General features: G+C 30.7%; 1 protein-coding gene and 2 long non-coding RNA genes across 9 annotated transcripts; 1 reads left to right on the plus strand and 2 right to left on the minus strand.

Annotated features, from left to right (window-relative positions):
* Positions 1–208: 208 nt before the first annotated feature.
* Positions 209–2,826, minus strand: LOC145091802 (uncharacterized). 6 transcript variants are annotated; one of them, XR_013702276.1, is made up of 6 exons: positions 2,229–2,826; positions 1,769–2,073; positions 1,470–1,589; positions 998–1,140; positions 541–901; positions 209–449 (listed from the first exon to the last, which is right to left on the minus strand). It is a non-coding gene; the product is annotated as an uncharacterized LOC145091802 (long non-coding RNA). The 6 variants fall into 6 exon arrangements; XR_013702277.1 differs by lacking the exon at positions 2,229–2,826 and having other exon boundaries at positions 998–1,143; positions 1,769–2,205; XR_013702279.1 differs by lacking the exon at positions 2,229–2,826 and having other exon boundaries at positions 998–1,143; positions 1,470–1,518; positions 1,769–2,204.
* An 11,271-nt stretch (positions 2,827–14,097) lies between these two features.
* LOC145091803 (uncharacterized) lies at positions 14,098–17,699 on the minus strand. The gene is made up of 5 exons (XR_013702281.1): positions 17,434–17,699; positions 17,213–17,281; positions 16,965–17,101; positions 16,832–16,873; positions 14,098–16,746 (listed from the first exon to the last, which is right to left on the minus strand). It is a non-coding gene; the product is annotated as an uncharacterized LOC145091803 (long non-coding RNA).
* A 222-nt stretch (positions 17,700–17,921) lies between these two features.
* Positions 17,922–20,897, plus strand: LOC145091804 (putative F-box/FBD/LRR-repeat protein At4g13965). Of its 2 annotated transcripts, none has more exons than XM_079029608.1 (5): positions 17,922–18,436; positions 18,729–19,669; positions 19,831–20,019; positions 20,132–20,660; positions 20,756–20,897. In XM_079029608.1, the coding sequence occupies exons 2-4, from the start codon at positions 18,746–18,748 to the stop codon at positions 20,609–20,611; spliced, it is 1,593 nt and encodes a 530-aa protein (XP_078885734.1). In that variant the 5' UTR covers positions 17,922–18,436; positions 18,729–18,745; the 3' UTR covers positions 20,612–20,660; positions 20,756–20,897. The 2 variants fall into 2 exon arrangements, with proteins under 2 accessions (XP_078885734.1, XP_078885735.1); XM_079029609.1 differs by having other exon boundaries at positions 20,135–20,660.
* The last annotated feature ends 5,495 nt before the right edge of the window (positions 20,898–26,392 follow it).

The following is a 26,392-nucleotide window of genomic DNA, read 5'->3' on the forward strand; positions in this document are numbered from 1 at the left end:
ACCTTTTCAAAATTATGATCATCATTATTGACACATGAAATTTGGATCTTTTTAAAAATCACATTTTTTGGTTTCTATCTGCAAATATTCCAATCCATATGAATTACAACATAGCCCTTACCATGATACGAACGGACAAAATGATGGTAGTAACCATAAAATAGCTGAAAACGAACCAATTATGAATAAATAAATAAATAAAGATTCATTTACCAAAAACACATCATGGTAGAAGGGATTTTTTCCAATCATTCATTTTATAATACTCCATTGAAAACTAAAATATCCGTTTTAAATTATGTTTTGATGGAACTAAACAACGTCTCATATTTTGATTGCCACTTTAAGAACCTATCTTGATAATTTGTCATGTCACTGTAAGGGCTCCAAGACAAAAATAGTCAGCTTAATTAGCAGAGAAGACTCTGTCGTTGTTACTTATTGTAAGCCTGCATAAAATTTGTCAAAACAAATGGTTAGGGGCATATGGTCACAAGCTAAAAAATAATAATAGTAAAAAAAATAAATAAAAACATTTACCCTTAGGCTCAAATCTAAGCTTCACATTTTTGGATTGACTTTCAATTTTGAATGTAGCCAGTAGCGAAGTCACCATAGCCCATAAACAAAGACCAAGTCAAATATATTTATATGTATATATATATCCCAGTTCAATGTTAACCCCATTTAGTTTAAAAACAAAGAAATAATAATAATAACAATAGTAATGTCAATTTTTTCACTGCTGTTGACTTTAATTTGCAGTTGACTTTTGGGTGATACGCCACCTACAAGTTCACATTAAGTTTAAATTAAGGTTACCTCTCATGGTTCTTCTCCCAATTCCACCATTACCCTTCCTCATCGTCGCAGCAAATTCCCCAAAATCAATTTGTCAATCCTACAACAATCAATAATAATTTATGATTTAATATAACTATAATAACTAATATTAGAAATAATAATATGATAGTTTAGTAAATAGTTAAGTTATTACATTATCTTGATCCATTTCTTGGATCATTGTATCCACTTCCATCGTTATCAAAGAATGCAAAAGCAGAAAACAAATTCTCCCCTCTCTCCAGGTTGTTAGGGTGAAGAGTTGCAGCAAGAAACTCACCATAATCTATGGCTCCACTGCTATCAATATCAGAAAAAAAAACTACTTTTTTTTAGTTAGAGTTGAATATAATACATTCAAATGAGAAACTTTCATCCATGAAAATCACAATCAGTTGACCATACTCTCTCTTAACTTATTTCAACATGCAAAATGGCCTAGGTACCCTTCCCCACAAGTCTATAGCAGCTAACCTTTTAAGCATGTTTGTAATTTTGTTTCTTTAAGTCTCGCATATTCGGGTATTGTTTTAATTTTTTTATTCTTATTTCAAATTGGAATCTCGAATGGGGCATTTGAAACAGACTTACAATATGGATTCATAGAAACAGAGGAAGAAATTTACCTGGGTAGAGTAGTCGATAGGTACCTTGACAGCTACATATCAATTACTCCTGACAATGATTGTAACTCTATTATACAGGATAGAATTGTTCGTGCCTCGATCAAATCACAGCAGAAACATCTCAATTCGGGAAAAAAGAAAAACAAAAAGAACATCAATAGCATTTACTAATAGTTTCATATACTCGATTAGTTGTAGCAGCTTTTGATCCTTGAAATCAAACCCAAATATGAATTTAAAATTAAAACACAAAAGAAAATAACGAAGATTAACGTACATATTCTAAATGAAGGACTTACCTGAAGAATAATGGCACCAAAAGGAGAAACTGGTGGACATGTTGAAGCAATATGTAGGATGAGATGCTTGTAGGGTAGCGTTGGCAAGTAAAACAACCAAATGTAATAAAAAAAAGGAATTGTTACAATGAATCAAGATAAGCAGTTGTATGAGTTAAAGTTCAAATAGAACTTTCATCGAACACATGGAAGGCATACTAAAGCCCAAAAAAAACCAACCTGAAGGATTAAGAAGAAAGAAATCGACAAACACATCCAATAAATGAAATGAGAGGCAGAGGTCAACGTTTGTGTTTCTTTCATTCCTTATCAAAAAGCAACCCAAAAACCCCATCAATTTCTATCAAAAATAACAAAGAGAGAGAGAGAGAGAGAGAGAGAGAGAGAGAGAGAGAGAGAGAAGAAGAAGAATGGGGAAGGTTGCTGAAGCAGAACCCCCCCCCCCCCCCCCTCTACTGACCTATCGGAGCAACAGCTCCGCCTCCCGATGCTTCCACTCCTTTTCTTCTTCCATCGACCCAAAGTCGTTGAAACCCCATCCTGGTCGGTCCAATCGAGCCCAATGGTACGTTTTTTGGTCGACAACCACTTATGCTTGCTGCGATAGTTACAATCAAATGGAAATGCAACCTAACAGAGAGGCGAAAAGAAGAAGGCAAGCGTAAGACCTCAAGATCCTGGCGGAAGATGAATTTCAGATTGGGTCAGTAAGTGGTAGAAGCGGTGGAGAGATCGAAGGTGTGGAGATGATTTACAACATTGGTGTTGTTCAGTGGAAGAAAAGGATTAGTGTAAGATAACGATTGGTAGAGGGTATCCCGTTGGTCTCCAACAGGGAGACGAAGAAGATGTCGATGGCGATAGTGGCGAAAACGTTGCCTGGTGCGGCAACGGTGGTTTGTTGAAATCTTCAATTAGGGCTTATAGAAGAATGATGTCAAAGGGGGAGTCGACAGAGTGGAAATCTTATTTCGGTGGCGGTGGGGCGGTGGGGATTGTAGAAAAAATATGAATGAACACTATGGAAAAGTAGAGATAAAGCATCAGACACGTATGGCTTTGGAAAACAGAAGGTGGACACGTATGTAAGCAGTGGAAAACAGGAGCACATGATAAACCCAATCTCCTAAATCCTCAGTCAGCAGGTTTTAATTTCCAAAAAAACAGAAAAAAAGTTTGGTCCAATGAGATAAAAGAACTGTTCAATTGGAAACAGATTTTTAATATAATTATATAACTAGATTATGGCCCGCGTTAAACGCGGGAGAACGTATAAAAAGTCATATAAAATTATAAAAAGTCGACACAATAAAAAAAAATGATAAAGTAACCTAAAAAAATTAGTATCATTAAAAAAAATAAAACATGAGTTGACGATTAAAATATATTTCTACTTGACACAGTCACTATCTCAAAATCTGAATGAAATGAAAATACTTCTTGAGAAACGATGTGCCAGAACAACATACTTAATCGTATTTCCTTTAAAAAAATTAAGGAGATTGTTTCGATAATCTCAGCATTCATGTGAATCGGCATTGTAATTACTAACATCGATTTTAACTCATTGATTATGTATGAAAACTCAAATACCCCACAAACGATCTCTACCTATAGAAAAATATCCCAATTTTCTATCAAACTTGGTAAGTCTCGATGCATTCGAGTTGAGATCATTAATAATAGAAGGTGCATATATCACTAATTAATCTTCTAAATGTACATCGAATTGCAATATGTCATTGTTAGACAATAAGATGTAAACCACCATATGATGGATGAGTGATCTTGTGCATCATTACTTTTATTGCTTGAAGTGTACTCCATTATTGATTTGATAAATTGAAGTGATTTGATAAGTCGAATTGACAATTAGTAAGCAAAACATCATGTAATAGTTGTCTTTCAATGTGTGTCAAGTAAAAAAAATTGATATTGTATACATAAAAAGAATAAAATCACTAACCTTGTGTATTTCTCGGTATCTTGATTCCGATATTAGAGAGCTTTGATGTTCACAGTGAATAACAGTAATCGTTAAGGAAGTCATATACAATATATACAACAGAAGTTTAAAGACAATTTTGAAAATTATTACCCATATATTATAGATGTCAACAAAATGATTTCTATACTTAATTTCAAAAGATGCATAAATAGATTATATATTATTTACTATTAAATCAACCTAAAAGTATAATAAGATCATATCAAAATTAATCCGATTCTTATAACATAATATTTACAAAAATCATAATCATCTCTAATATATAAAAATGACATTTTCGTAATTAGTATCAAATCCAAAGATAATTAACTTCGATTTTGTTCAAATTAATTAAAATTATAATTTAATATACATCTAAAAAATTATACCAAAAATATTCAACATCATACCAAAATTAATAAAGATTTTATAATATTTTCATTAAAATAAAAAAAATGATATCATACCATATTTAAATAGAATCTTAACATATCTTTCAAATTATAATTAAATAATATCGATAAAATAAAAGTTATATCATTTAAAAATTTGTTTTTTTAAATGTTAATAAAATTTTAAAATAACCAATAGATTAAAGGAAATTTCGTCTTTAGTTATAACTAATTGTAATAACTAAGTTTACACCAAAATTCTAATTTGACACTATGTTTATTTTTATCTCAAATTTGACACTGCGTTTTTCAACTTTTTACAATTCTGACCACTTGACCGTTCAACCCGATTGGTTGCTGACGTGGCATGATGACGTGACAAGCTGACATGCCATGTCAAAATTGAATTTATTTCCCACAAAAGACACTAAGTTATTGTTTTTTTTTTGGATTTTGACACAAAATGTAATTTTTTTTTCCAGTTTTGACACTCTCTGTATTTTTGTTCCAAATCGAACATTATTTTATCCAATTTTATTCATTGTTGACCATTTTCCATTTGAAATCATATAAATATATTTTTATTACATTTTAAACCAAATATATATATATATATATATATATATATATATAGATATATATATATATATATATATATATATATATATATATATATATATATTGTTTGTTTAAAACCCACATTTTTATTTAAATAAAAGTTTTTTATTATTATTATTTTTACATTCAAAGCATAATGTTATGCATAAATATGCATTACTTATACCATGAGAATCAAACTAACCATAAGCTTCGAATAAGATGCAAAAATTTCACAGGTTGCAAACCTGACATCTGGACTTTGATCGAATAGCCAAATAGCTAAAAATGTCTCTAATCATATTTTTATAATTTTAGATTAAAACATTTTGCTATTTCAGATTAACAAAAATAATTCCTTGAAGATCGAATCTCGCACAAACCAAAAAATAAAACTTTTTTGTTTTATAAAGACGTATACACAAATAGCAAAGTACTTTGCTATAAATAAAAAAAATGAAAAAAAAAAACTATAAACCATACACTTGCACCAAAAGCCAAGAAAAACACCAAATTTTCACAAAGGAATCTGAAACTAACCAAACCAGTCGGCAAAAATGACCCAAAACAAAGGATTAATGTGTGTTATTGTATAAAAATTACCAAAAATGTCCCTATATTGTTTCCTAATAGATCGATATACTCCATCACAATCAGTTTATGCCATAATTCTATTGCAAATTGAATGACAAGAAACAAATAAATGTTCCTAGTTCTCAATTTATGTTTAATTTTAAAAAATTGCTTCCTCATATTGACAATGATTGTTGCTTGCATAAATCTTGTTTTTAATAAAGGAAAATGTTTATCTCTCCCCTCCTGCCCACCAAAAAAAAACAGTTTGCAAATTCATACAACCTGAAACCAAATAGCATTGGCCAAACAAAGTTGGATGCCAGAAGAGGAGATATAATTCAGAAAAAAATTAACCCCCCCCCCCCTAAAAAAAAGTAAAAAAGCAAACACTTTGCAAATTCAATAATCAATTGATTTACAATCGAAAGAAACTTTATAAAACAACATCACATAAAACACACATACGTACATACATGTAATTGAACACATTAACAGCCAACAAAAGAAAATCAATAGGCAAAATCAGTTTGCTAACCTTATGTAGATGTTGGTGTCGTCAATGATGATTATGTAGAAGAAAGGATTTAAAAAACAACCAAAGTAATTCAGTAACTGATATGAATAATAAAATAAATAGGAAATCATATATATATATATATATATATATATATATATATATATATATGTATATGTATATATATATATATATATATATATATATATATATATATATATATAATACTGAAATTTGAATATGGAAACGATTACAATGATTTAAGATTTAATAATAGGAGACTAAATCATATGCAAATCATCTAAATGCAGAGATACGAATTATTAGATGGTAGGTTATGAATTTAAGTTAATTACGGATTACTAACTGAAAAATGTTATTTATTTTTTTAAATTTGAATACCTTGTTTAACAAAAAATGTGTTTAAAATTTCACAAACACTAAGGCTTTACAGAGGCATGATTTTAAATTTATCGGGTGGAAACATATAAAGGAAACACAATCAATGACACTAATTGTTTAAGATGATGTCATAAGGTTTTTGTTTTTAGAAAAATAAATGAAAACTTTGATGATAATTACCTTAAATGTAAGAATTGAAAGTTGGATGGAATCATATAGTCTTAAGTCCTCAATTTCATTTTCAGTGACACATTATAATTTAACTAATCAAATCCATTCTTAAAATAAATTAGAATAAATTACATGCATTGAGTAGCTGTTTACATGTAATTTCCTTCTTTTCTAGCTATGCCAAATTTAGTGATTTCCCTAACAACTCCTTTATCGAACAGAGCTTGAAATGCATTGATGAGATTTTTTTATTGTTGTCTATATTTTAGTGTCCTGTAGGTGATAACCAATGTTGTTTTATTGAAAAATAAAATAAAATATAGCATTATTTTAATTTAGTAAAATCACACCTGCTGGTCCATTAAAATCATGTCCAAGCTTCTCACCATGTTTGTGTTCTTTTTGTAAGTCTGCTTCCAACCCATGGCTACTTGAACATGGATATTCTATGATTCCTTCGAGGCATTTATGTAGCAAGAGTATTTAAGACGACTTCATTGACACTGTTATGTGCCATTTCACCTTCTATAAAGAGAAACACAAAACTATTAGAGATAATTATGAGACTAAGCAAAAACAAATACTATTTAAATAAAATCTGAGGTAAGTTGTTTTCTTAATAACTATTTGATAAGCAGATAAAATACAACTTTTATGGTCGTGAGATTCTATTGCTGTCATGACACAGTGTAAAACAATAAATTCAAATATTCCATTATTAAAATTAGAAAAGAAACAAAAAAGAATAATTATTCAAAGTAAAATAAAAAACCTCAGACTTTGGTTGCTAAGTTTGCATGCAAAAGTATCAAAGTGAATAACCCATGTTGTTAACAATATATATTTTTTAATTTATTTGAATTTATGCAGTGGGCAATGAACGGATTCACCGAGAACATTTACAAATAGTTAGTTAACATATATAAGAGGTACAAACAAAGAGAAACACAACACATACACATGTTAATTTGAATTTCCATGATGTAGATTAGCTATTTTTGCTTGATCTATATTAGGTTTGAGAGATTATAAAATTCATAGATGGATCTCATAACATAACAAATGATTATACGAATTCCAAATGTTTATAGAAATCTGAATATATTCATGTACTTATGATTTTCTATATTTCACTTATATTAGATCTGACCCTATCTATAAGGGTCAATATAAATGTGTGTAGATGTAGAAATTCGACACTTTGATTTATATAAAGAAGATGAAGTTGTTAATATTTTTATGAAGTTGTAAATCTTTTTATGCAGGTTTCTCTGAGAACATTTACAAATAGTTAGTTAACACATATAAGAGGTATCAACAAAGGGAAACACAACACATACACATCTTAAAAAGCACACGCGGATAAGGACATACCTTGAAGATTCGTAATAAAATTGATGTGAAGGTGGATGTATTGTTTTGTTCAATTTATGTAGTGCATTGATATAAGAACGAACATGTGAAAGAGAGAATGAGAAATGTGAGAACTATTTATAATTTTCAAAATGCGGACAATGAGAAACTAAATCTTTTAAAATCTACTTTAAATTGGAGACAACATGTTTGTCTATTATTTAGTATCTCTAAAAATTAGAATTAAAGGAAATTGATGAAGATAATAAGGAATGAGAGCTGATTAACGATTTTCAATAAATAATTTGAAACCAGGAGGTTTGATTTTATATTAAATTCAAATAATTGTCAAAAATAGATGAATTAGATGCATATTTAATGAGATTTGATTAAATGATGATTTTGAACATTATAAGGGTCAACGATTTTGAATGATTTAAAGATATTATTTCCTTAATTAACATTTTAATCATAAATGTCGGAATCCAAAAAAATAATTATTTCCTTAATCAACATTTGAAAGGATTTAAAAAAAATCCTATTAACATTGATGACATCATCAAATTGATCTAAGGGTGGAAAACTATAAGGAAAAGCCAATCAACAGACATGATTTTTGAAAATGATGTAATCAGGTTTCTCTTTTAATATATATCTAGAGATTAAAGATAACATAATTATTGATATGCTTATTTAATGAGTTTTTTTAAAAAAGAAAAAACTAATCATGTTTAAATTTTGAAACCAAAAACTATAAATAATAGAATTAAATTATCAACAATATTCATGTTTTTGGCCAGATTTATGGAGAAACCGATGTCTCATATATAAATAAAATGATAAGCTTTAATTGATAACATAATTGTTGATTTTAAAGATTCTATAACTAAATGTAATTATGCCCGAATTGTGAAATATATTTTCGAAAGTATGAATAGATTTTATAATTAAATATGAATAGATTCTATAATTAAAGATTCTATAATTTAATGTAATTGGTTTGAAATGTAATTGGTAAATTTAAAGATTCTATAATTAAATGTTTGAATTCTATTTTGAGAAGATGATGCCATCAATTTGATCTAATGGTGAAAATCATATGATTGAAATACAATCAAGGGTCTTGATTGCTTCATTGGTGAATTAAGGGTTCTCTTTTAATAATATTTAGAGATGTAAATTTTGACTTTAACGCTATAATAAAAGGTCATAAAAAGAAAGAATTTCATTAATATCCTTAGAAAATTCAAGTACTACTACTATGTCCTTATAAATTTTGAATATATATATATATATATATATATATATATATATATATATATATATCCTCAAAAAATAAAACTCACATTTATATCTAAATTCTTAATTTAATTAGGTTTAATATAATCTCATATAAAAAAAATCTTATCTAGAATTCAATTTGTGTGATTATACTAAAATACCCTACCAAATATTAAAGGTTAACATTAAACCCTTTTAATTAGGAGTAACCTAATTGTAATTTCATGTACGTAGTTTACTTCATGCCTAAACATAACTTGTCAAAACCAAAACACTTATAAGAAAACGATAGAATAATAAGGAAGAAGATGAAATATATTGAACGATATATGTACAACTAGATTATAACCCGTGGACACCATGGATAAGAAATTTAAAAAATAATTCGAGAAAGTTAAAAATAATTTTAATTAAATTATAAGGTAAATATTAGGCAATGATAATAAAAACTTTAACAATTATAAATATGTGTAGGTATTATAGCAGTAACACGGATGGTGTTAAGTCGTATTTTTAATTTTTTTGTCAATTGAAAAAGATAGCTTTGTCCTTGGAACAAAAATGGTTTTATCATTTTTTTGTGAAACATAGACCATATATACAAATGTATTTTTTTAAAGGTACCGTAGATGTAATGTTTTTAGAAAGAAGGATAAGTAATTGATAAGAGACCATATATAACAAATCCTGCACAAAAGGGTTCATCTAAAATCAAAACAACTAAAAATTGGCTTTTATATTCCGACAAAATGCAAAAAATCTATAACCAGTATACAAGTATTACCATAGTAGCATATCAAGAATCCAGTAGTAACCTACATGTTTTATTTTAACCAAGAAAAAACCCAGTAAGTGCATGAAACTAATAGACATGGCAAAGAAGAAGACTTCAACTTCATTTTCATAAACTTGTATACCAACTGAAGTGTACAGAAACCAGAGTAAAGCTCATATGTGAATCATCTGGTTATGGTATGGCTTCATAAGACTTTTCCTATTGAACTTACCTGAGAAAAGATTCACATTACAATGAGCTTCATCGCCAACATGCTTTAAGGACTCCTTGACAGCAACTCAAAACCCATTTTTTTTTATTGTTTACATAATCAACTATAGGAAAAGAAAGTTTAGAACTCAAGACTGCTTCATTTACCTCTAGTGAAGCCATAGTTCTGTAACAAATTGAATTTGATCAGTCATCAGAACATATTGCCAAATTAAGGACGAATCGATATGGCTTCTGGTAACCTGGCAAACATATTATGAACAGAGATTCATTATATATCTTGCACAACAAACTCAAAATTACCTTTATGTTACAAAAAAACACAAATTTTCCCACATCTAATTTGTGTGTGAAAGAATGAGAGAGAAGTGGTGGTGTTGTGTTGAAACCCATAATCCGAAAAAGGAAAACCCACATCAGAAGACAATGTTTTCGTCATTTCATTTACACTAAGTTGAAGTGTGGTATGGTCGACATTTGCACCAAGTTGTTTGACGAAATCATTTGGAAGTCCAACCACTAAATACAACACACTTCCACTAAATGCATCAAGAACACTATGATCAACATTATATACCCTGGGAGAAACATAAATGGGGTGATTACATTCCTGAAACATAAAGGGGTGATTACGTTCATGTGAAAACTGATATATTAACCTAAAATTAGCCCTGGTATAACGAAGTCAATAGAATCGCAACTTTATCATGGTATTTGTATTAGCAATAAAAAACAAATACAAAAATGATCATTATATTGATATAATCAAGACTTTTTATGTTCTAACAAATACCATAATCATTTAAGTAAAAAAAAAAAAAAAACCTCATGTTCTGCAAAAAAAAAGGTATCAAATATCTCAAGAACAATTGTATTATACTGTACAAGTTACTATTTCTTGTGTTAACCCAAAACAACCGGATAAAAAGTATCAACGGATGTAGATTGCCCAACTTGTAACCTAATTGCCCACCTCATTAGATGTGATTTCCTAGAACTGATAAAGCTTTTATGGTATAAGTCAAAATAGTAAAAAAAAACACATATAGGGAATATTTAAATAATTATCCCTCCTTTTCGTATAATTCTTGCCTCCGATTGTAGCTTTGACCTTCACTACCTCTAGTAATTCTGGCCCAATTTTCACTACAAACATACAAGACCTCAGTTTACTGAATTAGTCAATGTATAAGGATATAATGTGATTTATGTTTTAAAAATAATCCCTAACATTTGGGTGAAGATGAAGGTATGCGAATCTAAAACCCATGTGATTTACCTGAACACATGAACAAAATTGATTCAAATGGTTAAAAATGACAAACTAAACCTAAGGTACTAATGTGATTTTAATTTTGTAGTTTGATTCAAGAGAGATACGATTATTTAATATTTTTATAATACTTTAGGAAGTGAAAGATAGTCGGTTATTTAGGTATGTATACACAAACGATATAAATAGTGGATCATGATTATTCAAAGTGTGTATTTTTTAACATAATATTTGCATTTTGCATAAAGAATGAGTTACCATTTGTGATCTTGCATCTTCAATACTTGCAAGTATATAATCTATCTTAATATCAATGTTTCTACAACACAATTAACAAAACCAGAAGTTTAAAAGTAGAATTGGTAGAATGTCGTATCAAAAACTTTCGATGGTACAATGTGAATATACAATGTTCTAATTGAAAAAGAAATATGATGCTATAATAAAGCACACCTTTGAATGTTGAAATGAAATAGAGGCTTTTTGTTTGGACCGTGAAAGTAAACTTCTAATTTCTTACCACTGCTATAGTTGCAACAAATTATACCTGGAAATAAATTGATAACTTGTAAAATGATAAAAACACATGCTGCAATAAAGTCTGATATCATAATGACATAATGAAAATCCTAATGCTCTAACAAAAATAGAGAAAGGGCTAAATGAAGTAATGAAAGTCCGATACTATTATAAATGTATGATGTGATAATGATGTAATGACATAACAAAAAAAAGGAGAAAGGGCTAAATATTACCCATCCGTCGATGCTTCTATGCATATTGGACATGACATGGAGTGATGTAGCTGAGAGATTAGTACACCAAGCTTCCATAAACAGGCCTAAAAATTACTGATATATAGGTTAACCAAACATAACAAAATTGGATATACTGATTTAATACATATACAAATTTCTACACATACACACATATTTCTCAATCTACCTTGAAATTGGAGTTAGGGGTGTGAACTGTGGAGAAGACTGGAGGCAGGAGGTGGGTAGAAATGAGTCGTAAACAAGTTGAATTTATAAGTGTGTTACAAGGTAATAAAATAAAAAAATCAATGAGATAAATTCTACACAAAGTCAGAAAAATCGTAAAGACCCAAACTGGATATGTTTTCATTATGGAAAAAAAAAAAACCTCAGGTTTCACCCTTGCTTCTATAGATCGATAGAGGAAGAAAGATTAGGGAGTGATATTCTGGTGGAGGTGTAAGGGTGCCTGGTCCTGTGTGGTAGATGTGTGGTTAAGAAATTGATGTATGTTCCACAAACAAAAGAAGAATTAATGGGGGCTTTCCATTGGAGATATTACCGTTCATGGAAAGCAGAGGACCGATGTATGATTGAAGCGTGGTTTTCACTTGGCTACAGGACAACGAAGGTGGATGATTGTGAACTAAATATAGAAGAATCAAGAAAATTTAAATCTTGTCGCTTGATTCTTAATCCCCAAAAACCATCATTTGCATCAAACATCAAAACTCCATAAATTACAAAGTTTTCTCCCAAAAACAACTAGACCCAATTTAAAACTTGTGATTTTAAATAAAATATGCGATTTCAAAACTCAAATAATGATGTTTAGGTTTGAATACATAAAATACAGAAAAAGAACCTAGATTATTAGTGTTTTGGATCCAACGAAGGAACGGATTCCAGTGACGTGCATTCCGGCGAGATGCAATTTTTATAATTTTAACCTCCATTGAAAGCAAATTAACTTCATGTATGGCCTGATTTTATGAGATTTACCTGATTTTAGGATATAAGATATATTTTCTGCATATTAAGTCAACTGAAATGCTGATATGTAGGGATACGATTTCAATGGATGTTGTGATTGTATTGGCGGGAAAAGCAAAGAGGAGATTGACGGTGGAAAGACACGTGGCAGGAAACAATGTTAATAAGATGATGTGGCATATAGGAGAGGTTTTTATTAAGCATGGAGATTAACTGGGAGCATCATAAACAAATTAGGGGTATAGATATCCACCTACAAAAAGTAAAAATGTTAGAATCCTTGTTTTCATAAAATCAAACATCATAGGACCCACATATTTGAATCAAAATGAACGAAAAGCATGATTCCATGTGATGAGGAAACTTAAACAGTTAAACTCCATGTAATAAAAGAACGGAAATCAAACTTGATGCGATGAGGGAGAACAACATGAAATAAATGACGTGGAGGATGTTTCAATTAGGTTTAATCGTAATTGCTTTAATGCTAATCTTTAATATTTGGAAGTGTATTTGAAGTATAATCACATTGAAATTTGATTTCTAGATAAGTTTTTTAATATTATGGTAATTTAAACATAACTAAATTAAAAGTTTGGATATAGATGTGAGTTTTATAGTTTGAGATGGATATATATGAGGGTGTTTGACTAAGCTTATGAAAAATCATAAACATTTTTCAACTTATAACTTATTGCTTATAAGTTGATAAATTATAGGCGTCTTAGTTATGCATTTTGACTTATTACTAGTATGACACTGATATAAGCTATTTCTATCTAAACACCATTTTTAGCTTATACCGGTGTGGAATTGGTAATAAGCTAAAAATGAGCTTAAATAAGCTTAACCAAACACCCCAATGTAATTTCAAATTTGTAAGGATACAAACTTAATACCTACACTCCGCTCTCGAATTCAGGGCCGGTCCATTGTTTTATACTACCCGGGCGAGATAAAAAAATTATGCCCTTATATGTGTACCGTATAATAACAAAAACATATAATCAAACAAATGTAGTAATTTCTAATATAAAAAATGCAGTAACTTTTATAATCAAACAAATAATACAAACAAAATATACAAAAAATCACCTAAAACGATGTTTTCGCGCATTTTTTTGAAGCGAAAACATCTCTTATTTTACAATAATCAATATTTTTAAAAAAACCACTTTCAATACTTAAAATTGCTAATCCATTCAATCTTTCTTGAGTCATGGTACTTCGTAGATACGATTTCAAAAGCTTCAATTTTGAAAAACTTCTTTCCGCGGAAGCAACCGTAACCGGAACCGTCAATAATATCCTATATGCAACCAACACATTAGGGAACATATCCATTCTTCTTGCATACTCCATTATTTGAATAGATGTCCAAGGACTTCGACTTTTGTATGTTTCATCCGGCAACATTTTCTGCAAAAGTTTTAACTCAATGAATAAACCATCTCCATCAATATCATAATCTTCACCATTTTTCAAATTGGACTCAAGATTTAAACAACATTTCTTTAATTCATCATCAACTAAAGAAACTAATTTGGAATCAACAAACAAAAAACCAAATATCGATTCAAAATATTGCATTTGTTCAAATCTACTTTTCAATTGAACAAGAGCCATATCAATAAGAATAAAAAAATAATCCCTTTTAAATGCTTCTTGAGAAGATTGGTGTTCTCTTTCGGTATTTGGGATTTCATCAAAATATATTTTTTTTCTTTTTTTATTGTGTTTTTGAGGAAATTCGGGTTTAACTTTAACACTATTTGCTATTTCTTTTGCTTCACTAATAGCAAAGTCAAACCCACTTTCCTTATATCCTTCAAAATAATTAATTAACCCCTCTAAATTTTTTACAGCAACATCAAGAAGCATTTCTTTGGATTGTAACTTTTTGCTTACCAAATTAATTTTGTACAAAATATCATATCATATAACTAAACTTAAAATAAATTCAAAACTAGAATATTCATCATTTATTAGTGAATCAGCATCTCTACACACTTGTCCATTATCACTTATTTTATATAATTTTTTTAAAGCTTTTCTTATTTGATAAAATTGTGTTTTTATTGCTTTAACACATTCAATATGACTTTCCCAACGAGTAGTTGATAATGATTTAAGTGTTAGATCATCAATAAACTCAAGTAAAACACTCCATCTTTTGGTTGAATTAGAAAAAAAACATTATAAATCGTTTGACATGTACCAAAAAAAGTTTTTGCCTTTTGGCAAGAATTTGTCATATCACACAAAACCAAATTTAAACTATGACATCCACAAGGCATATAAAAAGCTCTATTATTTTTATCAAGCAATCGTTTTTGAACACCTTGGTGTTTACCTTTCATATTTGCCCCATTATCATACCCTTGACCACGAACATAATTAATATCCAAATCAAGAGATTTTAGGGCATCTTGTAAAACATTAAAAGGACCTAGATCGGATGTATCTTCTACAATTAAAAACTCTAAAGAAAAACTCTTCAACTTTTAATGGAACACTTTCCAAATCTACACATCTTATAATCAAAGTCATTTGTTCTTGGTGACTAACATCCGGAGTGCAATCAAGAATTATAGAAAAATATTTTGTCTTTTTGATTTTTTTAATAATTGCACATTTTACCTCGGATGCTAACATTTCAATTAATTCATTTTGAATTTTATGACTAAGATAATGATTATGTGTTTCTTTGTCTTGAATCATTCGAAAATGTTCTTTCATTACCGGATCCCACTCCGCAATCGATTCAATTACACTTAAAAAATTGTCATTTGAGTTTTCATAAATATTTTCATTTGTACCACGAAAAGCCAAGTTATTTTTTGCTAAACATTTTACAACATAAATAATTCTAACCATAACTTTTTTCCAATGTTCGGTATCTTTTTTTTATTTTATTTTATTTTTTTTTTTATCATTTCTTGAATTTCTTTGTCAATTGTTTTGTTTTTATTTAACCTAATTCGCGTTTCATTCCAAGTTCTTAAATTATCCATATGATCGGAACTATTTTCATGTTGTTTTAATGTTTCACTAAGATGCTTCCAATCTTTAATTCCTTCGGTTGCCAAACTACTTGTTCTTTTGAATATACTAACCATTTTCTATCACAAGAATCACCATTTCTTAATTTCCGAATAAAAAAATCAAATGAAAAATGTCTACCAAGTGAATCTTTTGGAAAAATTATGTTGGTATCAACTTTCTCTATTTAGCCCTTTTTCTATTAGTAAATCTTTCATTTTTGAATCTAAATCATCCCATACTCTAGGATCAAAAATATTAAAATCACTTGGTTTATCTTTATCAAAAAAATCATTTTTTTCAAAATCATTGGAAATATCAACCGAATCATTGGAAGTACTAGGTGGAACATTAAAATTATTAACCGGATCATTAGAATTTTGATTTCTAACAAAATATATATTCAAAGACCCTCTTAACTGATTAGCCTCTTCTTGTTCTTTTCTTTTTCATTTTCTATTTTGAGCACCCGATGGTTGTTTTCGGGGAAACATGTTTCAAAATCAGCAAATCTAGTTATAAAAGCTAAGCAAAGAAAAAAAATCAATAAATCTAGTTATAAAAGCTAAGTAAAGAAAGATACAACCTACTAAAGTTTTCGTTTTTATTTCCCACTTTGAAGATGTCTATAATCTGAAAAATAAAACATAAAGTCAGAAATACAAATCCATTTTCAACAACTATTGACTAATAGCACTACAATGAAATAAATATATACCTTTCAAGAGACTAAAATAAACAAAAATCAGCCTCCCAAGTCCTGTTTCACATCACAGAAACAAGAATAAACCTTTAGAAAAGTAATTCACAAATTTGTTTCATAAACAAACCATAGTAAGCAGAAACTATACCTGAAGTAAACCATAAATCTCATATACCAAACAACAGAATTTGATGCTCGAATTTGTATCAGAAACAAAAGATGACTTTTTTTTTATTGTAATCCAACTGATGAAATCCAACAGGTAATAAAAAAATTTCCTGAATCCTAAAACAAACAGATGGTTGAAGCAAGTTTAGAGGTGATAGATTGATGCAACAAGTTTGGTGTTTAAACAAAAATTAAAAAAAATCACTTGAAGAAAAATAGAAAATTTACCCTAATCAGTTGAAGAGCATAAGATGAGAAAAGAATCAGAAACCGAGAAACCACACAGGTCTTCCGTTCCTACAACAAATCACAATAATCAATTACTCATATTAAGAACAAAGAACCGATGATTGATGGCAGCAAGTTTATGTATTTAGCAAAATCACAATCAATTGAAGAAAACTCACCCAAAAATCAAGCAAAATCACAATCAATTGAAGAAAACTTACCTAAAAATCGAGTGGATGAGAATATAAATCGGCAATCAGGTCTCCAGTCTCCAGGTTTTGTTTGATTTCTCAAATCTTCGGGTTGTGTTTGATGTCTTTAGGTCTCAGTAATTAGAAATCAAGAATTAGAGATGAAGATCGTATCACAGTATCAGACTATCAATTTTAGAGAACTAAGAAGATTGAATTAGAATTTGAGAGGAAGGAATTGGACTAAATTTTTGGGCCAAAATTACATATATAATATTACTTGCTGTATAGAAAATATGCCCCAATTTTTTTGATGCCCTGGGCTTAAACCCAACCTGCCCATGTAGTTGGGCCGGCACTGCTCGAACTCATTGGAAGAAAGAAAAACATAGAATAGAAAAGAAAGTAATTAGAATAGAAAAGAAAGTAATTGATCTTTCTTTTCTTTCTCTGGTTCCTTCCAATTTGAGATTGATAGTTTATAGGGAAAATTAATTTAAATATTCTTTACCTTTCTCTTTTGTTTCTTGAAACTCGGGAGCAGTGGCGGTTCTCTTTGGATGCCCACAATGGCACTGACAACCAACCAACCACTGCGTTTCCGATACGCATAAATTTTTCAAATTTTTTCGAATTTTTTATTGTAAAATGTGCTACTGGCAACACCTACACTATGACCAACAATAACTACAAAATCCAGCGTCTGCGTCCGCCATGTCTCGAGCAAATATCTTTCCAAATCTCTCTGCTTCCTTTCCTTTCTCTTTTTTAATGAAACTCGCGGGCAAAGCATTTTGAAATTCTAAAAAAGAGTTTAGAAACACTTTCTGATCCTTTTATATCCATAACCCTATAAAATAAGCGAAGGAACTGTATATTGGATTGTTGGGCCTAATTTATACAGATCCATGATTATTGATTCAATTCACACACGCACGGACGCACGTCGCGCACCTATAAATCAATAATCTCAGCAACACTTGGCAATCCAATCTGTGTAAAATCTGATCCGAGGTTTTCTGCGGGGAAAAAGGTATTTTTTCGGACGTCGTTTTATGAATATCTCATTCTGTTTGTTGCTACTTGGTATTGGGTGATTACCACTTTATAATCATTTAGATTTGTAATAGTTTGAACTGATTTTGGTTTTATAGGGTTGCTAACTGAAATTGAAAACGAAATATATCCTAGTTTATCCTAAGAACCTTTTACGAATCGTAGAGAGCTTGAACTTTGAAGCAATGTCGAATTGTAGAATTTGATCTTTTGATCTTTAACTAATCTTTCAGGTTGGTTTTATTTGCATTCCATTTGTTTCATTGCAGTTTTTGGGCTAAAAAGAATGAACCTAGCAGAGGATAGACTAAGCAGCTTGCCAGATGATCTTATCCATAAAATCCTCTCTTTTCTTGAGCTTGAACACTCTATTAGAGTGAGTGTTTTGTCATCTAGATGGAAGTCTATCTGGAAATCAATGCCCTATCTCAATTTAATAAATTTCGTCAAGATTAATAGTCCGCCTGACTTCTCCAAATTTGTTAATAATGTTCTGTCTCATCGCAATTATCAAATTCACTTGTCTTCAGTCTTTTTGTATTCCGATGGAAGAGTTAGCCATGAATTTATGAAAAGATTTCTTGAATATGTGTTAACTCACAATGTCCAACAATTGACTGTTTCATGGTCGCCTGAGAATGAGGTTGCATTCCCTCTTTCTCTCTATACTTCTCGTTCTCTCCAGCATCTTGATTTGCATAATTTTGGGTATAATGGGTCTTATTCGGCTACACCAGCTTGGGACCTTCCAGCTTTAGCAACATTGCATCTTTATAATATCAGAGTCTCTGATAACTGCACTGATCTTTTCTCCAAGTGCCCCAACTTGAAGAATCTCAACTTAAGAAATTGCAAAATTGGTGAAACGAAGGTTTTCAAAATATTTCATCCTCAACTATCTAATCTCACATTGGAACCGACATTCTGGGGTGTGGAGGTTATCGATGTGATTGCACCTCAACTGAAGAATCTCACTATTACACATGGCGAAGGGAAGCATCTGATTTCTGCACCTAGCCTTATCTCCTTGGTCATAAAAGGTCATGATCCTTTGCAGCTAATTGCCACACAAGGACAAGGTTTCCCTTCTTTGGAGAAGGTGGATCTCCATTTATCCTTCCTAAGCTCTGAACATGCTCCTAAAATGATTTCTCTGCTTCAACAGCTACACACTGTCAAACTTCTTACACTTGACTTGAACATTCTCAAGGTATTGGTCATTGATTTTGTTTATCAATTGCTTTCTTACAAAGATTTTCAGTTTCAACAACGGAAAATACTCTTGTACGATAATTAAAGATCAGAACAAAAACAAAACATGGTTTACACTAAATCTATATCGATGATATTCTTTTGTTATGTTTTATGTAGATTCTTTCTTCATCCATGGGACTAATGTCAAATCAACCTTCTCCTTTTGCTAACTTTAAGATTGTAAAGTTTTTAAAGAGTGACTTTGGAAGGGTATACTTGGAGGTGGAAGCAAACGAGAAAGCAACTACGTCTCTGGTAGTAGATAGTTCTGATCAATGTTCCATTTTCAGAATGGTCTCTTGTGAGGTATGCAACACACAAGTGTATATTCTTGGGTTAAATTCATGTTGCATTTGTATTATAAAAGGCATCTATATATGTTGGAAATTCATGACAATGATGACGATGCAAAACACAGCAGGAGATTGAAGTTATGTCTGATATCGTATTAGCAACACTACTTCTTGCAAAAATTCGGTATCAGTTAAAGAAGCGTAAAGCACTTACTGACACCAAACAAGGACGTGATATGGAACAAATGGATGCACCAAGGAAGAGCTGCAAGAGGAAGATGCATGAACATGACAAAGTACAAGTTAAGAAGCAGAAGGTACAATCAGCGTTTGAAAAGCAATGGCACTTTGGGAAAATGATGACACAGATCAAGAAAGGCAAAAGTGAAGGATTACTGAGAAAGCTTCCTACATCAGATACTTGTGACTTGATTTTATTGTTGCAGCAGATTGATGGATTGGTGACTGAATTGTCTGCATCAAAGAGGCCTGTGCTACAAGAAACATTTTCTATCTTGTGTGAAGAAGCTGCAGTTGTCACGAATAATATGTTGGATTGTATGAAGATCCCATGTCATAAGAAGCCAAAACCTTCAAATGTCTAGTTTCATCAACATATATACTCCAGCTTTGCTTCAGTATTCTTAGCTAATTGTGAGTTCTTGATTTCCCATATACTCGTAAATTATAGCTATATTCAAAATGAAAACCATTGATCTCATATTGTCTTCTGTTTAATTTGATTTCAGGTTCCCATTTAGAGGATATTAGAATCATATTTATGATAAATAATGTATGAACTTTTTAAATTTTAGTGGATCTGTCAGTGACCTCTTTGTGGGGTTTCTTGATTTTTGATTTCTAAGTAAATCTTGGCGTGTTTGTCTCTAATCTTTATTGCTTATTGGTGACTTCCTCTGATTAGAAACTGTTCTTTCACATTATCAAATCATTTGTTGATTTGGATCGATTGAGATGTTGTTTCCTTGATCCATAAACCTCTACAAGGTTGCGACTGAATCACAATTCAATTTATCTCTGCCCACTTCAACCTATCCCTTCAAAAAAAGTCAGCAAAGAACCTCTGAAATTGACCCAACTTGATTGAAATCCCCACCCCAAATCCGATACCAATTTGTTGCGCAGTAAATAAGAATAAATGAGTTTGAGGAAGAAATTAACAAGAAAGATAACAGAATAGATTTCCTATTATTTCTTCTCATGAGAGTGTACAAAGCAAAAAACAACGAAAAGCTTGAATGAAAAGCTTCTATAGCTAGAAGTCAAAGTCAAAATACTTTCCAACTATTTACACAATAGGACCCTAGACTTATAGTTTAAGACCACCTTTACCAACATAACAAAATCTCTTGAATAAATGTAAATCAGAGGTGAATAGATATGATCAAGGAATCTTGACAGCTTTTGTTTCAACGTCACATGAAACATCAGGTAGAGACAAGACACAAACATTTTTATTATCAAAGCTACAAGAAAACTTTCAACTTTTTAATTTAATGGATAAAATTAATATTGCAAGTAAATATCCAATTTGAACGTTATCGACTCATACTGAGATTAAAAAGTTTAACTGGGCGCCTATGGAACAAAAATGGGTCAGAACTACCATCACTAAAGCACCAAATTCACAAAGGAAAACTCTTGATTTGGCCAGTTCAACTTTTTTCAGCAGCTACTATTTAAAAAAAAAAGGTGATGTCTATATTTCCTCCTTAGATAGAAGTCCTCAAAGAGATCCAACTTGTGTGGTTGAAGCTCACATGAACATGGGTTGCTGCGTTTTTATTTATTTATTTATTTTTTTGTGAAAGATAACATCAATCTTTATTGGTTTTATTTCATAGAAGATGGTTCCCCAAGTGATGATCGAGAGTTTTACAGTGAAAAAAAAAAGCTTTAGTGTAAATCAAGATGCAACTAGTGTTGAAACCGGAAGTTTGGCTTCTATTTTCCGGGGTGTGAATAAGATGAGCTGAGTTTAAGCAACAAGAAGAGAAGGTATATTTTACAATATTGCTATTGCTTTCAAACGATGTTCTTTATGAGGTTGCCGAAAACTTTGTGAACTTGTTTGTAGTTGGTTCAGATAGAATAACTTAACCCCGGAAGAAGTTTAGTTTGCAATCTTAGGGTACGTTTGGTTGGATGTAATAGAATAGCAAATGAATGGAATAGACCAAGTAATGGAATGGTTAATTACCATTCCATTGTCATGTTTGTTTATGTTGTTTGGTATGTATAAAAAGAGAAAGAAAATGAATGAAAATACTTGACAATGACAAAAACACCCCTATAACACAAAATTCATAGAATTCAATATTTTTAACATTATCTAGTAAAAAACTATAGTTTTTATTGTAATAAACATATATTAATTGAACAAACAACCAAAACTATAACATAGACATAAAATAGTTTATATAAATATGAAATTTTATTTATTATAAAAACTCTAAAAAAACCTATCTCATAAAAACATATCAATCGTCTAGCTAACATTATCAAAAACATATCAATGTCTTTCCAACATTATCAAAAAATTATTTGATCATAATATTCATAACTTAAAAAAATTACAATTTCATAAAAAAAAATTATCCATATAAATAACGTCAAGAAAATTCTTTACCCATCCAAATTTGTCTTCATCTTCGACTGTGAAAAATATCACCAGAACGAAAACAAAATACAAATTATTTGACAAAAGCAAAAATATATCAGAAAGGGAACCTATCACCAGGAAGGAAGCAAGAACCATTTAGCTAAACACAATTATGACTCTAAAACTAGTAGATTAAAAACAGGGTGAAGATGAAAACTTACATAATATTGTTATGAAAGTAGAAAGCTACTTAACTGATATTAAAGAACAAAACTTATCGGTGTCGGTGACCACTTTTACCTCTCAGAAAACATAAATGGAAACAAAAAGCTAGTGATGCTAAAAGCATTCAACCAATCTGGTCAAAGGTAGTTGAATTTGGTTTACTAATGAGGATACAGATGAAGGCTACTAATTTGAGGTTCAATAAGGTTGGAGGGAGTGGTGTCACCGAAACCGCACTCCCTTCACCGTCACATAAGCGTCACGTCATTTTTTACCACACTAGTGTGGTTTCTTGCCACACCAAGGGAGCGGTGGCACACTTTTATTTTCTTTTATTTTCGTTTTTTAGCTATTTTAATTTAATAAAACTTTTTTTTTAACAAAAAAAACATAATTTTAAAAAGATAATATTTCATTAATTAAAAATACAAATACCATACATTGCTTAACTTAAAAAATAACCTAAAAATTTAGAAAAGCATATTAAAAACATAAAACCTACAACTTAGTAAAAACACACACACACACACACACACACACACACCGGACGATTAAAAACTTAATTAAAAAAAAACCTAGAAATTAGCCACGATTTACGTAACGTTTTTTCACTTCCTCCTTCATTGCCAAAATAACTTGAAGCTCGTCCCCGGTCATATTCGACGTGTCCATCTCTAGTATTCGCATGTCGCTCTCCCTTTGTTTCCGAAGTTCTCTTTTCAGAAGCAATTTACAAAATCTTGTCCATTCTATCTTTTATACCCTTCATGTCGGGCCCTATTTCTTTGAACTCATCTGAATCTGACGCTTTGTCTTTGCCTTTGCTTTTTTGCTTTGTCTCTTCCCATTGGTCGGGAACGTGGTGAAACTGGAACAAGTTCATCTTCGTTCAGATCAAATTGAACACAGGCATCTGATGTAGTGTGGTCGGACTCAGATGTTCTGCTGTGTTTTGAACCACTGTCGATATGCTCGTCTGATGTTTTGCTACTTTGTCATTTCTTGTTATCTTTCACAAAATTCCAAACTTCAAAAAACTTGAAAGCCTTCAGATTTTCTTTTTGATACACTTTCAACGCTTTCTTCAAAATCATTTCATCACTTTCTCCACTTTTCCATTGACGTTTCATGTTGTTATACAAATCATTAAACAACATGATTTCCTTGATCATCTTCCCTCATTTGGAATACACCTGATGTTTTGAACGGTATTCTCCACGGTTCATTCCTTTATGGAACCTATGTAAAACATGAATCCAAAAGCGGTCATGCTTTCGGTCTTTTCCAACTGTCGCATCTTATAAAATATTGATCCACGATTGTGCCAACACTAACACTTCCAGGGGTTCCCAACATTTAGCCTCCATCTTCTCTTTTCTTTTAGTTGTTGCTCGAGTGGGTTGAGTTTCTATAACGAATTTCGGTTCGGAATCATAAACGACCGTTTCTGGTTGTGTTTGTGTTTGTTAAACAAACTCGGGTTAAGACAAAAAATCAAATGGATTAAAATCTGTTTCAGGTTGTGGTAGTGTTTGTGGTAGTGGTTGCGCCGGTCGTTGCGGAAAATACGGAAGCATACCGCGTAGTGGTAATACGGAGGTGAAAAAATCGGTTAATCATATGAAGGTATTGGGGTGGTGGTAATATATATATATATATATATATATATATATATATATATATATATATAGAGAGAGAGAGAGAGAGAGAGAGAGTAAAGTTAAAAAAAAACGAATTCAATCAATGGACCGTTCAACGCTCAAAAAGGGAATCAAGCACCAACCGATCACAGACGATGGTTCTTTCTAGCCGTAGTGCGGCCAAGACCGCACGAAACCGCACCCAGGGGCGGTGTTTGGTGTCAACGTGGCACGAACTCGGTTCCAAACCGCACTCCACTTCGATGAGCCTAAGGGTGGCATTCATCAACTGGTTGAAATCTTTAAGGAAACATCAAGAGTTACAAAAGAAATGGTACAGTAAACTAAAAGTTTATTTTGTTGGAAATAAATATAAATCTAATCAAGAATTGTCTTGTTAAATTTACAGGCTATTATCCAAATAGCAAAAAGAGATGAGTAGGGAATGAAAAATGAATTCTATGGAAAAGAAAATGTTAATTAAGGTTTGACACCCATAATAAAGGGTTACAATCAAATACTTTGAAGTGGGATATGATCAATAATTGCAAAGTGATTTTAATTGACAGTGGGAGTATGTGAAAGTTAAAAGCATATTTGATCAATTAAGGATTCAATACACGATTAGGTTGTTTAAAATTCCAATTTCTCAAAATTAACAAAGTTCATTTGTTTTTAGAGAACAAAAAAAAAGACGCAACAAGAAAAGCACAAGATACGAAATTATGATTCATCGATATATAAATCTACTTCAGCGATACATAAAATTGAACACCGACAAAATAAACGAGTACATGAATTATGTTTAATAAAATTAAAAGTAAAACATATGTTAACCTTCAGAGTTCATTTGAAAATAAAAACTTTGGGATACAGCCATACAAGATACTCTACAGCTTCCTGTATAGAGAACTAGCACGTTTGTTGTTAATGATCTGGTGGCTGATTTGGTGCGATAAGGATTAAGGGGGGTGATTGGATTAGCTTATTAGCTTATTGCTTATTAACTTATTTGTGGTGGGAATAAGCAATAAGCAATAAGCATGTGGAGAGATGCTTATTAAAATTAGCTTATTTAGCTTAATAAGCTAGATTTTATCAAAACACTCAAAGTTAGCTTATTGTGGGAATAAGCGCCCTCTTTTTTTCCTATCCAAACACCCCCTAAATTGCTAGAAGTTTTTGATAAAGTGGAGATTACGTCGGCTGATTTTGAGCGATACATAAAATAATTTCTTCTGATCTTGATGGAGATTGAGGGCAAAATTGGAAGATATTCTCATACGAGGTAATGGAATGAGAAAAAAACAGGGTACCCTCATGAATGAAAACCCCACGTTCTTAATGAGTCATTCCATTCCCACGTGCACAACGCCCTACCAAAATCGCAGCCCACGAAAACCCATTGCCATTTCATAGGCTATTTTGGTTTTTTTTTTTGGCTATTTCTTGCCAAATGGTTAAAAGATTAAGCTAAATTATCTTTTGCCGTTTTTAATTATATTATTTGTAATTTGGTGATTAAAAACATAAGGAGATGAAGTACATGTCGGGCCCAATTTACCACTTTTCATGGACCCTGATTTATTATCCAATTCAGAGACCCTTTTATATATATACTATTAACTAGTTTATAACCCGTGAAACTATGGCTATAAAATTAATTAAACTTTAATAGTTAGAACATAAAGTTATTAATAAATTATAATCGTTAATTTAAATAAATATGTGAAATTATATCACCTTATAATTTGTATTAATTTTATTTTAATTTTTATTGCATTGTTATTAATTTATTGTAATTAAAGTGAAAATTTTAAAATTTGAAATAGAGAATTAATAGGTTGACAAGTGGCATGCATTAATTAAGATGTTTAATAAGGTGACACATAACAAAA

The sequence above is a fragment of the Lactuca serriola genome, chromosome 3 (assembly GCF_051521515.1).
Source record: "Lactuca serriola cultivar US96UC23 chromosome 3, Lser_US96UC23_V15, whole genome shotgun sequence".
NCBI lineage: Eukaryota > Viridiplantae > Streptophyta > Magnoliopsida > Asterales > Asteraceae > Lactuca > Lactuca serriola.

Excerpts from the sequence above, each read along its gene's own strand:
- LOC145091804 (XM_079029608.1), top strand. The coding sequence starts at position 18,746 with ATGAACCTAGCAGAGGATAGACTAAGCAGCTTGCCAGATGATCTTATC. Across the intron at positions 19,670-19,830 it reads TTGACTTGAACATTCTCAAG|ATTCTTTCTTCATCCATGGG; the intron begins GTATTGGTCATT and ends TGTTTTATGTAG. Across the intron at positions 20,020-20,131 it reads TCAGAATGGTCTCTTGTGAG|CAGGAGATTGAAGTTATGTC; the intron begins GTATGCAACACA and ends TGCAAAACACAG.